At 37.5% G+C, this 17636-nt stretch overlaps 3 protein-coding genes across 5 annotated transcripts in view; 1 reads left to right on the top strand and 2 right to left on the bottom strand.

Moving 5' to 3' along the window:
* The window catches only part of LOC137245802 (uncharacterized), a 94318-nt gene extending 87875 nt beyond the window's left edge, over positions 1–6443 (bottom strand). The window contains exons 1-6 of the mRNA XM_067776999.1: positions 5814–6443; positions 2001–2083; positions 1784–1930; positions 1637–1729; positions 1353–1561; positions 1118–1283 (exon numbers count right to left, since the gene is read on the bottom strand). Coding sequence (XP_067633100.1) covers positions 1118–1283; positions 1353–1561; positions 1637–1729; positions 1784–1930; positions 2001–2083; positions 5814–6023 — 908 coding nt within the window. The 5' untranslated portion in view covers positions 6024–6443. The remainder of the gene's footprint in view (positions 1–1117; positions 1284–1352; positions 1562–1636; positions 1730–1783; positions 1931–2000; positions 2084–5813) is intronic.
* A 2774-nt stretch (positions 6444–9217) lies between these two features.
* The window catches only part of scaf (scarface), a 94660-nt gene continuing 86241 nt past the window's right edge, over positions 9218–17636 (top strand). The window contains exons 1-2 of one of the 3 annotated variants that reach the window (XM_067777001.1): positions 9218–9416; positions 9470–10155. In XM_067777001.1, coding sequence (XP_067633102.1) covers positions 10012–10155 — 144 coding nt within the window. In that variant the 5' untranslated portion in view covers positions 9218–9416; positions 9470–10011. The remainder of the gene's footprint in view (positions 9417–9469; positions 10156–17636) is intronic. The other 2 variants (XM_067777000.1, XM_067777002.1) reach the window with 2 other exon arrangements.
* LOC137245806 (uncharacterized) lies at positions 13230–16977 on the bottom strand. Its single transcript, XM_067777008.1, has 3 exons — positions 16881–16977; positions 16478–16815; positions 13230–13356 (listed from the first exon to the last, which is right to left on the bottom strand). The coding sequence occupies exons 2-3, from the start codon at positions 16768–16770 to the stop codon at positions 13239–13241; spliced, it is 411 nt and encodes a 136-aa protein (XP_067633109.1). The 5' UTR covers positions 16771–16815; positions 16881–16977; the 3' UTR covers positions 13230–13238.

The following is a 17636-nucleotide window of genomic DNA, read 5'->3' on the forward strand; positions in this document are numbered from 1 at the left end:
ACAGAAGGTCGACTTTTAATACGCGCCCAAAAATATCGAGAGAAGTGTCAAAAGACGCGTATTGACCTCGATAACAATCATTCGAAGGCGGAAATAAAAATTTTAGCTCGTTCAAAAGATATTGACGAAAAATGACCCGGGGTTGCGTTGGCGGCCTTCAGCCGAGCTTATAAAAACTTACCCTGGCCGGTCCACCAATGGGGTGGGATCAAAATTAAATGCGTGCCAAAACCCTTTGCACACAAAATCTTTTTCAGTGCACAAAAACATTACAACAACCACATGAAAATTGCCAACTTCAACTGCAAATACATATCTCCGGACAGAGATACAATTTTCTTTTCTATTGTTGTCGAGGTCACCTCTCGATATTTTTGGACGCGTATTAGCAGTAGACTCCTGTTCTAAACTATTACCTGAATAGCTTAACAAGCCCAATGAGTACATTTCGTTATGGCATCTCCATTATTTACTAATGACATTTTTACGTGAATCGATTTAATATTCGAGGTTTTGACGTTGAACGATGAATTTTGTATTGGTTTAGGTTTCGTATGTTCATAGTTTTACGAAAGTGCACGATTCCTTGGTGTCCGTACTTTTCATAAAACCTAAGTTCAGCCACATTAATAGATCATGGCATAGTTAATAAATTCATCATAAAATTAAAATAAATGTTCTAAGGAATTAAGCAGTTAAGTACTTATCGGGTATTTGTAAACTGATTGCTTATTTCTACTACTAATATTTTTCGAAAATTCGCAAAGAAACAACCATGGTTCAATTATATGGTTGGCTCATCTCATCAGCTGATTTTATTTATTTCATTGCATGGTCGATGGAATTCTCAAAAGGAGATGGCAATCTCAAAATGAAACCAACACATTGGCAACATTTTCTGACACATACAAAAACTGCTAAGTTTTATGTTTCCATTCCATACCATTCGCACCAACACCAATACACAGATTTGGACAATTTCAACAGACATATTTTGCTATTGTACAGATGCGCCAACCATATAGTTGAACCCATGGTGAAATCACCAGGTGAAGTAAATAAAAAAGACAGAAGATGTACGCTATCCACCCTAATGTATAACTAGAGGTTTTCTTACCCCAAAAGTTGCTTGAGCAAAAATTTGCTAAATTTATCACCGAAACATTTATCTGTCATGGGATCTAATTGCACTACTCGAACAGGGATTTTCAGGCGTTTGCGAGTTGATGGCGATAAACGTAAATGTCCATATTCTAATGAATATTCCACAATATATTGCTCGTCTAAAAATGTATTTATATATAAATTATTATTAATATTATTTAAACAAAACTCGACATAAACTAAATTACCATCATCATGTTCAGACTTTTCTGTCTTATCTTCAAGCTTAGTTGTCGCAACATCTTCAGATATTGCCTCTGTTTTAAAATAATAAATTAAAGTTTCGTTTGCGTAAGTAAAAGTTGGTCGTAATTTATATCCAACACGAATGAGCTTTCGCTCATATTCCTTTAAGCGATAATGATTTAATTTGGTTTGAGGACCGATACCATAATGACTAAAACCAGAAAAAGAAATAGATTTATATAGTATGGTTATCGAAGCATCATAGGATAAATGTAACAATGCTTACTAGTACTTTTGAAGGTAACGTACTAATTCTTCATTGGCTCTGCTCTTTGACAATAAATCACGCTGCTTCTCCAAGTTTGGTATAACTTCAACTCTATGGAAATGGTTTGAATTAATATTAGTTACAGATATTAGATATAATATTTACCTTAGAACTCCATCGCGTGGCCAATCTGTGACATTTTTCAGACATGTAGCGGGATTTTTTATGAATGCCAAGTGAATATATACCAGAGCAAAAAAGAATAGCAGTGCTTTAAGTAAAATAAAATATTCCAAAGCTCGCTGAAGAGGTCTTTTGGTAGAGGGGAATAAATGTTTAAATTAAAAATAAAAAGAAGTTTCAATTGGAAATCTTGACTTACTTGGGAAATATTTGTGCATACATAAGTGCCACCTTGAAGTAAATTGCATGGAAAAGCCGATCGCGTACATTCATTAAGTTGTTCTAAGAAATACAATTCATTTTAAACTAATATAAACTTGATATTAACAATTAATTCCCCTCGAGCATTCTCGGAGCGCTCATAATTTAGGAATTCAATATGAGTCCAAAATATGTGTGAAATATGAACCTCAGAAATTATCGTAAAGGAGTATTTTATGACTCCGATATGAAAAATTTCAGCCTTTTGCCAAGAATCTTCAGCTTACAAAGCAACTTCAGAACAGACATTCATATTTTATTTTGGAAAAATATTCATCAAATAAAACTTGAATATAATCATAACGTTTATTGCTGTTCTCTTTGGATGGATGCTTTTTCTTGAATGTACGCTTCGTCCAATTATTTTTTAAGTACGTAAGTATTATGGACTTTTTTGAAATAAATTTATTTATTAGGTATGTGTGAATGTAGGCACACGCCTATGTTACACACAAATCCAGCGGATTAGGGGGCTAGAATATACCCGCGGTAGGTATGCCTGTCGTAAGAGGCGATAAAATTCCAGATTCAAGGGGCTGTGTAGCGCAACCCTTCAGGTTGCCAGCGCAATATATAGCTTCCCCAAACCCAATTGTCAACCTCACCTATCCGCGGCGAATCCTGTTTCACTAACAGACGAGGCTCTGGCGACCCCAAGCTCCTCATGGAACTTGGGGGTGGGGAGGGAGGGATAGACTGAAGGTTTAATGTGGCCATATAAATCGTTCCCGAGATGGTCGGGCTAGCACCTTAATGGTGCTGTGTTACCGGAGCGTACTGGATCTGTACCCGGCAAAGGACCATCACATCGATAACACTCCCCAAAGCCTTCGGGGAGCAACCTTATCGCTACAACAACAACAACAACACACAAATCCATGTATTTGAATTCATTTGTTGTTGTTGTCAGCATGTACCGTACTTAGCCCAAACTTGTAAGAACTTTTAGGTTAGGTTAGGTAAGCTCCAACAGGCTGGGCCGTAAGGACCCGCATAGATTGAGTGAGTCCATTGTGTTACCAGAAGTTTGCACAACGACTAAACTGAAAACCCCTATCATAAAAAGCACCTATGTTATAAAATAACTTCGTCCTCTGGGCAAATACTAAAAGCTTTGTAGGAATTCTTAGCCTTGCGAGCGCAGGGCACGAGCCCAAAACGTCCTCGATCGTTTAGTTCTCTAACCTGCACTCCCTACACCTGGCAAGGTCTAAGAACGGTTAACTTCCATACTATCTTAGCGATAATCTTCGATCTATCAATGAGAGGCATTTCTGCATATTAAGCAAGCTAGCAGCAAGGCGCAAAAACAATCTGACTTCGGATAAAAAAAAGTTTCATTAGATAGGTAGGTAATTCAATTGACTTTAGGTGAAAATAGCTTAAAGTAAATGTATCTAAAACTGTACGAAAGGTGTAAATAAGATTCCATTTCGCTTCAAGGGGTTGTGGAGCACAATTTATATCTTCAACCCAATGTTCAACCATAACTACGCGAGGCCAATTCGTTCCAAATATGAATATTAGTACCATATTTAGCAACAGAGGTTTTGACGGCCGCAAGTCACCCCCAGCGGGTTAGAGGACTTAGAATATACCGCCGGTAGTTATGCCTGTGGTAAGAGGCGACTAAAATATCAAATTGATTCAAGGGGTTATGTAGCGCAACCCTCTCAAGGGGTTGTCAACGCAATATATAGCTTCTCAAACCCAATTGTCAACCTCGCCTACCTGTGGTGAATCCTGTTTCATTAACAGCCGCGGCTCTGGCGACCCCGAAGTCCTGATGGATCTAGGGGGTGGGAAGGCGGAATGGCCTAGAAGGTTTCATGTGGTCATATAAAATCGTTCCCGAGATGGTCGGGCTAGTACCTTTATGGTGCTTGTTACCGGAACGTATCGGATCTGCATCCGGCAAAGGACCATCAACAACGATAACACTCCCTAAGGCCTTCGGGGAGTGTCCTCATCGCTACAACAACAACAACAACAGCTACTACAACAACAACGGCCACAAGTCGCTCTAACGGGAGTCTAAGCAAACTAACGGTTTGAAAGGGTTGGGTGCTAAAGGCGAGGGTTTCGCATTGCAATTGGTATCATGAGGGGGAATGTTACGCGCGGGACACATATTGGGTTTATCGAATTGATCCTGGATAAGTAAGAGTTTAACATTTACAGAATCCAGATCAAAGTCGTGCCATAGTGACACGCGCCGTCCCAGGAAGTTTGCGAGTTCGCGGTATTCGGCAATTATCGGGGTTTACCGGACAATTATCGGTATAAACCTGTGGCCATTCATCATGGATGAGACTGAGGGCCTGGTAATGCTCATCGGGTTCAAACGGCTGAGTTCTTATGAGCCGGATTTCTCCATAGTGGTTACGGAGATCATACAGGTGTCTGTTGGGATAGCCAGAAGTCTGGGTATTCAACTTGTTTGTTCAGCATTTCGTTTCTCTTTCTGTTGGTAGTAAGTATTTCCGCTTTGCTGTGTAAACGGAGTTCTGTTGACATAAGAAGACATCCTGTAGCAGTTCTGAGCGCGGTGTTTTGAAAGCCTTGTAGTTTCCTCCAGTTCTTTCCGCGGCAAGTACCGGAGCAACTCGGGATTTTTACCGGCCAAATGCTGTAATTTTGATGTCACCCCAGCTAATTTGGGGGTGGAACGCAGTCATATCAAATCGTTCCCAAAATGTTGGGCAATGATCCTAGTTTTCAGAATGTATCGCATCTCTATAGGCAAAGAACACTTAATTCTTTCTTGGAATGCTTTATTGCAGGAGACGCATCCAATACGTATGCATTGCTTTGAGTGGGGTTGATGTTGACGCTTTAATGATCGACTAGAGCATCGCATCCCCAGCGGGTTAGGGGGCTTAGAATATGTCCGCGGCGGGTATGCCTGTCGTAAGAGGCGACTAAGATACCAAATTTCCAAAAACTTTCAACGGGTTGCCAGGGCAATATATAGCTTCTCCAACCCAATTGTCAGCCTCACCTACCCGTGGCGAAGCATGTTTCTATAACAGCCGTGGCTCTGGCGACCCCAAGTTCCTCATGGATCTCGGATGTGGGAAGCCTTCGGGGAGTGTCCTTATCGCTACAACAACAACAAGAGTATCGCCTGATACATATTTGTTACCAACGTAACTTCAACATAAACACCCTGCATCACTGTTGCCTTGAGTCTTATCTAGTATCATGAAAGCAGCCTAAGAAATCGGTAATAATGGGTTCAGACTGGAACATAGGCCTATTTTACCACACAAATAAAATAGGGTTAAATAGTAGCTGGGATTGTTGTTGTTGTTGTTGTTGTAGCGATAAGGTTACTCCCCGAAGGTTTTGGGAGTATTATCGATGTGATGCCCCTTTGCCGGATACAGATCCGGTACGCCCTGGTAACACAGCACCATTAAGGTGCTAGCCCGGCCATCTCGGGAACGATTTATAGGACCACATTAAACCTTCAGGCCATCCCTCCCTCCCCACCACCAAGTTCCATGAGGAGCTTGGGGTCACCAGAGCATCGTCTGTTAGTGAAACAGGATTCGCCGCGGATAGGTGAGATTGACAATTGGGTTTGGAGACGCTATATATTGCCCTGGCAACCTGAAGGGTTGCGCTACACAGGCATACCTACCGCGGGTATATTCTGACCCCCTAACCCGCTGGGGTGGCTGGGATTGTCACGTTGCCAGCTGTCAGTTTTTCACTTAAGCAAATTTTTTGACCATTGAATACTTACTGTTCCGCCACGATTACGATTGTTGTTAAAATTAAAAGGATTTGCTGTCAAATTTACATTCCACATATTAGCAATATTGGGCACGTTCAAATTTATGTTGGCATTTATTCCACCCACAGCAGGCTGCTGAATTTGGGGTGCCGATGGGTTGGGTTGGGGAGGTGTTGCTTCGGTAGGTATATCCCCTCCATTGTTTTCATTGTCTGCCATTGTTTTTTAACACCCCACCTCTTTTCGCTGGATTACCGTTGAAAATTTGTCAGTCTTTATCGTAGCACTACCAATTATATGATTTTTTTTATTTTTGGATCACCAACAAAGCTTTCCCTCGATGTCTGATGGTATTTTAAAGTTTATTTTCATTAGAAATAGTTAAAGTGGCTAGATATGTAAATCTATTTGTCTGCGAGGCGACAAACAGTGCTGATGATGTGGTATTTCCAGCCAATGAGCCTCTAATTCGGCCCCGAAAACGAAAGATGAAATCGGACACAAACCTGCTGCTGCAGTTCTGTTGGCATCTTAAAAATAAATTGTTTTAACTTCACCGATGGTGCTATTATTTGCAAAAAATCGTGGTTAGGCAATAATAAATGATGCAAAAATTTTTACACGTACTGCTTCCTCTTCGTCAACAACCATTCACAGGTGAAGATACGTCAGACGGTATCTGGGCTGCCATACGGTAATTTTTTTTTTTTATATTAGATTTTTTTTTACAAAATCATTCTATATCATGAACAAACGGATATTTCTTAATTGCTTTAACAAGATAAAATATAGTTTAAGTTTTTGCCTCGACAGATTGCTGTTATGCGCATTCCGACAGCTGAATTTCAAGGTTGATGAAAATATTTTATTTTTGGTAATTTTTATAGCCTTATGCGTTTACGTTATGTTAATAATAATGAGCTTAAAGGCCGTGGTTAAATAAAACACAATGTTTAAAATTTCAGTTTTAAAATTTCTGAAGCCGAAATATTGACAAATTAAAAAGAAACCAATGAAATTTTAAACATTGTGTTTTATTTAACCACGGCCTTTAAGCTCATTATTATTAACATAACAAAAATATTTTATGAATTTGAATTGAAATTTGCATTTAGAAACTGTTTATCTTCCCTATTGGGGGTGGCACAGGTTCGACATGCTGATCAATTTCCCGTTTTTATGCATATATGACATAGAAATATTCAGGAGAAGGCCAGAAAGATTTGGTCAAGCACGTCCGTCTGCAGCTGTGTTAGTAGGAATAATGCTGCTTAACGGCGCTGCATCCGGCTGCTTGGTTTATGCTTTGAAGGCCATTTCTGTGTAAACTGGTTATAGCATGCCTGTGGCACGAAAACATTACATGAATTTTGTTATTGAGTCATGGGGTATAACTGAAGAATTGCCGTTGAGCGAGAACATCAAAAATCTTTTAAACTCTTCACTGCTTTTCAGTTTAAGCAGATTCCATCATGCCAGCACCTCCGCCACGTTCAACATCGATAAACTAAAAAAGTAAATTGTCACCCTCTTCTACGGGAGGGGAAACTTATTACAAAAATTTTTAATATTTGCACTTCGCGGTCTTAATTGGGATTCTGGTATTCATCTTCCACCTTACAGAAGTAGACTTCTTCTCATCAATCTGCCTACTCTAGACAACATTTGGTTAATTCGTTGTAGTTCTATAAAAAGAAAAAAGAAAACCACAACAAATACCAAGTTTCTCTGAAAAGCGCCTTACAAACATGCATACGAATTATGTGATGTGTAGAAGATAATATATGCAAAAGAAGGCAATTGGGGAAAAACTTTACAACTAAGGCATGACGTAGCTGAATGTGTTTGTAACCATTTCAACTATCGTAGGAGTGCGGGTTCGACTCCCACTCTCGGGAGAAAAGGCTTTGAAGAGATTTACAAGGTATAATCGAAACAGCTGTCGCCTTGTCCGTCCTGATGTCACGTTGTTTAAAATTTTCCCAAATTATTTAATAAAACATCAACAATTTAGGCCCCAATTATGAGACAAATTCGATCTTCGACTGTGGTCGAAAGAGCTGATCGAACGAGTTTTCATTCGGTATTACGACGCGCGTTCGATGAAGGGAAGCGTTATTGTGAATTTCGATAAATTCAAAAGTTCACAATAGCACATTTCCAATACTCTGTCAAATAAAATAAATAAACAAAAACAGAACTAGTTATTAAATGCAAATATTAAAAATAAAAGTATGACTACAACGGAATTGTGGTTTGATGATTCGTCAGATGAAGAGGAAAACTTACTGGAGCTAGCCAGAAGTAGAAGACGGGGGAGATGCTTCAAATCCTTTGGAAATGAATTCCACCACGTAAGTGTAGCTTTCTAAATAAGTTGATAAATTTTTGAAATTATAAGTTTTGTTATAAATTTATTCAAAATTTCAGACTGTACAAAAAAGCGTTCATGGACTTGTTGTCCAGTAGAGATGAACTGCTGCAGCAATGCACAAGAGCCAAGTCTATTCCTAATATTTTTTATTTTTGGCAACAGTTCTCCGATTTTGTGGTCAGGGATCCTACCAACTACCTACAAATGCATTCGGACTTGCCCAGCCGACTGTGTCTGTGGTACTATCAGAGGTGTTAAATGTCTTGGAAAATTTTATTTGTGAAAGATGGATAAAATTGAATTACGAGGAGGCTGAGCTGCATTAAGCAAAGTTGCATTTCTATAATGTGGAAGTTCCTTTGCTATATGGGGATTTTGTTCCATAAATGAAACCAGTCTTTCAAAATGTTGTTTTGTACTCACGACCTTGAACCTCTATAAAATTAATTCAAATAGTTTAAAATTACTAGTACGTAGTAAAAAAATAGAACATAAATACAAAAAACTAACATTTTAAACAATTCTTTTTCTATTCGATACAGCATAGATCGAATAATGCTCATAATAGGGGACTTAGAAACACTTTCTTTTTTCGACGGTTATCACACCTTATATATATTTTCATTTTTAAGCTAAGCCCACATTAAACGGCGCTTCACTTTTTTGCTCATTTGATCAACATTGCCGCTCGTGGTCGCGCCGCGCAGTGCTGCTGTCGGTAGGCGTGAATTGCTGAATAAGAATACATGCAAAAAATATTTTGCCGCGCAGTGTAGTGCAGCTAAGGCTTGCATAACAGCTAGGCCACGCTGAGCTGCACTACACTGCTCTGCAAAAATTTTCTCCGCATGTATTTTTAAGCAAATCACAGCTAGCGGCAGCAGCACTGCGCGGCGCGGCCATGTTGATCAAATAGGCAAAAAAGTGAAGCGCAGTGTAGTGCAGCTCAATGTGCCTTAGCTTTAACTTTAATGAAAAAGTTCTTACGAGGTAATATTAACAAAAATTGCTCGAACTGGCAGCCTTCTTACATTTTAAAATTGTCAAAACTTTCACAAGCAAATCTAATAATAATCAAAACATTTAATTAAAAGAATTTCAGTCAATAATAATAGCTAATATTTTTCAAAGTTGATTTATAGTTCTTATTTTAAAGCGGTATTCACACAATTTCGCATTCTTTGTATTAGAGGAAATGCAAGCTGTTATGTAATGAAAAAATTTAGGTCTCAATGCAAGTACTCCATCCATTCACATTTTTATTATTTTTTATTTTAATCTTTTTAAACAGTTTTATTTACTATGTGCTGCGAACTTATGATTGTTAGCTGAACTCAATCATCCAATGTACATCAACATAACTCGCTGGTTGGAGGTGAACGTCCGTTGGGGTCAAAGTGTTTTCCTTGTACAATGCGGGACATCCTCTTGAATAATTACATATAACTCAATATTTACATTCCAAAAATGTAGATAACAGCATTATTTAGTACATCACCAATAATACTAAAAAGTCGTTATCTTACTAAAATCGTGCCAAGTTCCGAGTTCAAATACCATTTATACGCCTGAATGTATAATAGTGAGTCACACTCGCAACAGCACATACCTGTTCGAAAACAAATGCATAGTTCAGTGCATCGGTATTCATTTAACTCATAAAATATCCACTATGGGACGTTTAATGATTACTGATAAATATTCGGTCCCAAGAGATTAATTCACAGTTTTGAAACATAGGATACAATATTATTTACTATTGTGGAGGGTTTAAATGCTATTATACGAAGGAATTTACGAATTTCGAAAAAACTTTACTATAAATTAACGACGATGCGTACAAAGCATTTTATCCTATTGCTTTGCTGTGTTATAGTTACAACCGTATTTTTCATAATTTTGGGACCAGCAGGTGAACCGAACGATTCTCTAAAAAGTATAGTAACACACACACATCAACAATTAAACAAACTACAGGTAAGAAACGGATTTGCTGTTCTTAAATAGTTCGAGCCATCAAAAGGCACTACATAAGTCCAACAAATACTAAATTTAGATATAGATACCACTGTTCTCTTAAGTTGGAGGATGATGCAAGAAACACTTGAGAAACATGTGTAACGTTCGCAAACAAAATATATATACATATGTAATTCTAAAATCGCGATTTGAATTTGCATTTCTTTTCTTATCATTCTCGAAAATATATTTCTCTATTTTTTTATTGATATTAGAAATATAAAACAAAATTACTTACGGCCTTTCTATAAGACAGCTCTGTTGTTCGTTGTGTAGTAATAATGAATAGTTTTATATATAAATTAAACGAGGTTTGCTTCAATCTCAAATATATATTTATATTCCTTTTTGTTGCCAATTTCCTTCGCACGTTATTTGAGAGTAGCCGTCACACTGGCGATTTGGTAATTTAAAACAATCAGCATTTACTTCAAGTTTTTTGTCATATCCCCACATGATCGAAGCTCTTTATGCGAAATACATATCTCTACAGTTTGCTTCACTTCTGAATGCATGTAGAACAGCGGCTGGTACTCCGATTTCGCTGTGAAGAGTCGTGAAATTGTTTAATGTGACAATTCTTGCTAGGTTATAATCCAGATATTACTTTTTTATATTTTCTTAAGCAGAAAGAAAGAATAAATAATTTTTTTGGAAAATATTATTCATATCTATTGCTAAGCAAAGGCTGAATTTTTGCTGCTGTTGTTGTTGTTGTTGGAAAAATATCTGGGAACTCGTTTTCTTGGTATTTTTGTTTTGTCGCCTTTATGTTGTTTTTCCAGATGATGGTCTGAACTGCCTAACATTTTCTGGCTATCCATTTCATTCGTTGTTCAGTCTAAGATTTCATCATCTTTTCTCTCATGCGGAGCGCAAAGCGAAGCGAGAGATCAACTTCCCTTTGGACGTGTATCGTTTATAACCGTTACTTACTATGCTGTATATATTGGAAACAAAATTTTGTTTATTAACCCATTTTAAGCCAAAGTCGTAATTCCACATTTTCTAACATAGGAAAATCTGCGAGCCACTGAGAAAAAGAAATTGCAAATAGATTCCAAATATTTAACTTTACTTGGCTTTTCACAGTCAATTTTTACAAAAGATTCACAATCTTATAATAAATATAAAGTCGCCGATGATGATAATTCAAAAATAAGCGGTGAACCTATAGCAGTAAATATTCTCCCACTCGAGCAAGTAGCAGCACAGAATCAGAGGGACACCATTGACAGTGTTAAGCGTTTCCAACATAGCAGCACATCACGGATTGTTACAACACTGTACAATGGGACAAAGGCAAATTTTTCATTGGTAACATACGTGCAAGATGATCAAGCTCCTTCTGCGATTCTATTCGCGCAAAATATGGCTGTGAAATTTCCGGATGAGCATCTACTCATATATGATCTAGGGCTATCAAATGATGATTCCCGTGCTTTGACAGCATATTGCAACATCTCTAAATGTTCCGTTATAAATTATGATTTATCTCTTTATCCATCACATGCATTAGATCAGAGAATGCATGCTTATCGCCCGATTGTGATAAAAGATGCTTTAACCCGATCGAAATATATTTTGTTTGCTGAAAACTTTATTCGTTTTCGAGGCAGTAACAATGATTTGCAAAAGTTGCGCAGAAAAGTTGCAGCTGCTGGGGTACTGGGATGGAATACACCAACTGCTGTATCAACACGAACACATCCAAAAATGTTTGATTACTTTCAAACCGATGCTGATAATTTCCTTTTTTTGCGTATGATTGACCTCGATGTTGCTTTATTTTCTGACAGTTTCTTCGTAGAAAAACATATTATGCTACCTTGGCTAAAATGTGTATTAACATTGGAATGTATTGATCCAATAGGTAAGCAATTTATTGATTTTGATCATCATAAACTTAAACAAATAAATTTTATTTTATAGGTGCACAAGCGAATGGTTGTAAATACAATAAAAAACCACAGTATCGATATTCAGGTTGCCATGCTTATGACGTTTCAGCTTTCAACATAGTCTTGGGTATTACATGGCGTTTAGATGATTCTAAGTACTCAATACCCAGCACGGAAAACAATATTTTTTACAAAGAAACCCTCGAAAAATCGACTAGAACACTAGAAAATCCGCTTTTAAATAATAGTGACATATCAGAACACACGTTCGCTGAAAATTAGTAATAAAAGAGATTATAGTTCCAGAGAAATTTACCACGCTTACTCAAATAAGATAAATAAAATACGTCGCTGTTGCATACACAATTTAAATCATTGAAGCGGATTCAATTGATTTAAATTGAGTGGAGTTTTCTCAATGTTCGGCTAAGCATTTTAACGGATAGTATTTGAGAAATCAATGCACGATTTCAGTCAGTTTAAGTGGAAGAAAAAGTTAACCAGGCATTAAGAAAACTTACGTTTGCTGCAATTTTACTTTTGTTAGCTAAATTTTATATTCGCACAACTAGGCTTTAGCTTATAACTTACTTTCCATGCTCTACTTAATTACAATTTTTTTTCAGTTTTAGCTCTGAAAGTTACAATTGAAGATTAAAGCTGAAAGTCAGAATTTTACATTTGTAGCTTAGAAATAGAAATTCTGAACTATAATTGTAGTTTTCTGAAATCAGTTTTAATTTTTGAACTTCAATTGCAACTTTGCTTTAAAGCTGAAAAGGGTATGACTTTTTTATCAGATTAAAGATAACCACATAAGAAAAACCCAAACTTCATTAGCTATAAGTACTTAAACGGAGATAGTGAACCTTTCTATAGTACAGGCTAACTGGTATCAGCGATCCTTCATAGCAATATTCTAAAAACTAGTTTAAAAAGTCATATGATCCCTGTTGAAAATGCTATGAAGGATAGATACTTGTTGACTGAGCCTATTCAAATGTTCAACTAACCCCTCTATTCCAGCCTGGTATTAGCATTATTCTTCTGACAGTTAGTATATACATACATACATCTCTATTAATTTATGTAAATAAACTTATAAGCCAAGTTAAGACATCACATTATTTAGTTCTTTATCTATTTGAAATTTGTTTTTGCAGTCATTCTTGGGTCAGGAATTATTGGAACTGGTGATAATTTATTATCTATGCCATAGAATCTTCCATTCAGTGTCATTCGACGGGGGATCGGAGGACTGAAAATAAAATCCAAACATGAGTATCAATACCTTGTATATCGGCTTATCCTCACTGGAAAGTTTCCTTAACAAGTCGTACCTCAAGCATTTTATTAAAAAGGTCGTATCTCAGGAAGCTGGTTAAAAAGGCCGAGATTGAAAAGATAAAGTTCTTGAGGAATTAAATTTGAATTTAATTTATTTTTTCCTTTCCACAATTTGCAAATGGCTTAGATTGGTAAACTTAAAATTTATGGAATTAAATTAAACTCATATCCTCTGCCAAAAGATTTACTTTTTCAGTTACAACCTTAGTTACGAATTTATTAATAATTCCGCTGAAATACGACTTCTTATTAGAAAAGGAAAGCTCGATATATACCATGGCGGAAGTATAAAAGGTGGCTACTTCCGGCGCAGTACGATTTTGACATTAGTCCATCGATTTACAAAAACAAAGTACATGGCGCTTTTATTTATGTTTGTAGGCATGTCACCATGCTGCCACCTTGTATGGTTCCGCCATGATATATACAAACCATTTGGATATGTAAAAACGCCTAAAGGTGTGTATGCATAACTTCACAAACTTAAAGAACTTAAGGAACGGCATAACATTGGATAAGTTAAAGGTTCAAATTTGGATATATTCTAAAATGAGTTTAAATCAACTTCCCTAACAAACAGTCTAATTAAGATGACAGAAACAAAAATTCGTTTAAGATAAACACACTACATAATAATAATTTGAAAATTGTGTGCTTGAGATTATTACTATTTAAATAGGTTTTAATTTAGTAGGGCCGAGATTATAAGAAATTATAGTCAATTAACACGTGATTATAACCACTGTATCTATTTTCCTGTTTAGTTGACATAACTTTGCAGCTTGAGCAACAAAAAACAGATTCAGTCTTCATATCAAATGGGAAGAAGGTGAAGTACTATAGAAACCGGTAGTCGTGACATCGACACACACAATACTGGGCTCAGAACCGCCACGGGCTGTCATCGTATGCCCCCAGAACACCATCTACATAATGAGGCGAGAATACTCCCCATCAGGGAGAAAAATGAGATGCTAACCAAACAGTTCCTGTTGAATACCCAGAAACCTGGGCATCCCAACAGACATCTGATTGATGAGCCAACACCGCCTAGGGACTTAAGGAGTCATCTCCGTAAGCATTTTGAGGAAATACGGCACCTGATAACTCAGCCGTATGAAGCAAAAAACACAAGCAGGTCCTTGGTGAACTCCACAAACACCCGTCGGACCTTTATGCCAGGAATTGCCCGGTGAATCCAGTACTCAAAAAACACTACCCAAAACTTGCGGAAGAGGAACGCATACTCCCCAGGGAAACGCGAGTCACTCTGGCTCAACTTCGTTCTGGATACTGTAACAGGTTAAACTCTTACATATCCAGAATCAACCCCGACATACAAAATGTATGCCCCGCTTGCAATGTGTCCCCAAATGACACCAACCATCTCTTTAATTGTAATGTGGAACCAACGCCTCTAACACCCCTTTCCTTATGGTCCACCCCTGTTGAAACAGCAAGTTTCCTTGGACTAGAGGATATTGATGACAATTTGTGATTGGTCGCAGCTATTAGGTGGGGCGAAGCATTGCTACAAACCCAAACAACAACATCTACACGCTGCCAGCAGTTTATACCTTGGGGTTATGATAGACAAAAGGCTTATATAAATATTCTTTATATTGATTATTCGACTAGTCGATTAGTCGAGTATCAACTTTTGGATTGATTGAAAATCAACTAGCCGATATTCGATTTCAACATAGCATGCAATCGACAAACTGTCGTTATTCGAATACTGACGGTTTCATAAATTAAATTTTACCGAAATCGTAGGATTCCCAAAATGCAAAATACAAAATACGTGAGCTGCAGACGGCTTACAATAACTTCACAACGTTATTACGCATCACAGAACATATTGAAAAATTACAAAACTTTTCGAATAGCCGAATCTATCACCAATCGAATGCAAACAACTAGTCGATTAGTGATAGTTTTTTTTACCAAGCAACTTTTACAAATCGACTAATCAATTATTCGAGAACTCTGTGATGCCTGTGTAAGCCACCTACTGGCAGGAGTTGTACAGAGCCCAATACTATACGGAGCTCCCGCGTGGCACCACACCACCAACCAATCGTCTATCCGCTTGATAAAATCAATTCACTGCCTGTACGTGCTATGAGACTATTTCTGACGATGTAGCACTAATCATTGCAGGAATGTGCCCTTTAAATTGGATAAAGATACAACGATTATGCTACGGAGCATAACTGCCGGCACATAGATTAGCTTAACAAACGATGCTGGACATACCGACGTATGACAGATATTAAAAGATCGATTTCTACCTGATCCAGCTCTTTTGTGACGTTTAATTCCTTCAGATTATTTTTATTCACACGCTTCCTTCAGTCCCCAATTTGTCAAGGCATGGTAAATTACAAATATAAGCTATTGAAAAATAATTTAGGAGTTACCGCAATTCCAAGAAATTTTTGAAGGCTCAAAAGGGTAAAATCAAATCGTGTGCTATTATTATCTTTAATGCTCTTCATAGCAAAATTATCAACGAACACACATGTAAACGCAAGTTCGTTTCTTAAGTCTTTTGTACTGATTTAATATTATTTAAAAATTTGGGAATATTTTAATAGATTTTAATAGAAGTGAATGGATTGCGCCAGTGAAAATTTGTCAAGTTATTGTGAAATAGAACACGGTTTATTTTTGGCCTTTTTTCAATGTATGCACAAACTATAAATTATGGAGAAAGAAAAATATGACGTTGGAAGAATTGATATTTGAGCAATGAAAGAGAGGACTATTGCCGCTAATCTACAAGCAGTTCGATTGTGTATAAAATGACTTACGTCGTTCTTCGGGCAACCCGTGTGCTAGAAATTCGAACCAAAGCTTTTCTAATTCTAGTAAAAAAATTATGAACGGATTTATGATGGAGCGTCATTTAAAATGAATATCTTTTCAGAAGAATCTTGGGCACAGAGCTGTAATTCTTCAAGACTCTGCGCTTGTGGGTTAAAGACCTTGGAAAAACTGCGCCTTGATTAGTTGGGCAGATTACTTACGCTTTCTTCTGATCGGTGTAAAGACGAATTCGTATATATTCACTCGGTATTTTGGATAAATACTTCTGCCAACGTAAACGTAAATATTCATTTTCCTTCAGTGATAACACCTTTTTCTGATGATCATTTTTAAAAGACAACAATGGGAGAACTCTGTAAAACCCAGTCTCGTATTCAATACTTTGGCTTTGATTGGCATCATCTGATTTATTTGCTTCCGTTTCAACTACTTTTGATTCGGTTTTAAAAATTTCACTAAGCGTTTGCGGTAAATAAAAGTTCGGTTCACACATCACAATGTACGCACATAAAATATTTTTCTAAAAAAAGTATAAAGACTGAAAAACAAATCAAACATCAGTGTCAAAGTTAAGAAAGAACTTTTAGTAAAAACAAAACGTACAGTAAAGCTTAGGTTTTGTTGATGTCATAGTGCTTCAGAAACATACAGTGTCGGTTTACAATTATGCCCATAGTTAGAAGCCTAGTGTGTACTAGAGCTGGTCATTCACACAGGTAGTCCGCGATTGTTTCTTTGCTGCACTTCTCGCCGCAGCTCCTGCAAATGTTGTTAAAAGGGATCCCCATTTTTTCAGCATGCATTGCGAGTGGCCAGTGGCCCGTGATTGTGGGAGCGATCATAAAAATTCCATTCCCTGACCTACATATTTAGCAGATCCTCTGTTCTCTTACTTTCGTAATGCGGTCATGTTTGCTTCGTTATATTACAGGCGTCCGAGGAGTGCCGGTTGGAGTCTGTTGCTCCTTGAATCTGCTATGTATGTTTCTTTTGATTGATGTAGATGGAAGTTCGCCTGCTTTCTCGCGCCCACCTTATGACGCCTGGCAAAACTAAATGAGGGCGTATGATAATCAGATGACGGAGCAACACCGGGAAGACTCCGGAGCATACTACCGTGGCTATACTGCCTCGAGTTCCAGCAGAGAGACTCACGAAGTTTTACTGCCGAACAAGTTGCCGATTCAGGTATGTGTAGGTCCAGAGGTATATGGTTTAGCGCTTCAGGACACGACCTTAGTGCACCTGTTACCCTGCCAGGGCTACCCGCTGTACTCTCTTCATCTTTTTAAAAGTGGTAGTCCTCCGAGGAACCCATGAAATACAAATAATAGGGCAAAATTGCAGTTTTTGGTTCTA

This window comes from Eurosta solidaginis, chromosome 3 (assembly GCF_040869045.1).
Source record: "Eurosta solidaginis isolate ZX-2024a chromosome 3, ASM4086904v1, whole genome shotgun sequence".
Classification (NCBI taxonomy): domain Eukaryota; kingdom Metazoa; phylum Arthropoda; class Insecta; order Diptera; family Tephritidae; genus Eurosta; species Eurosta solidaginis.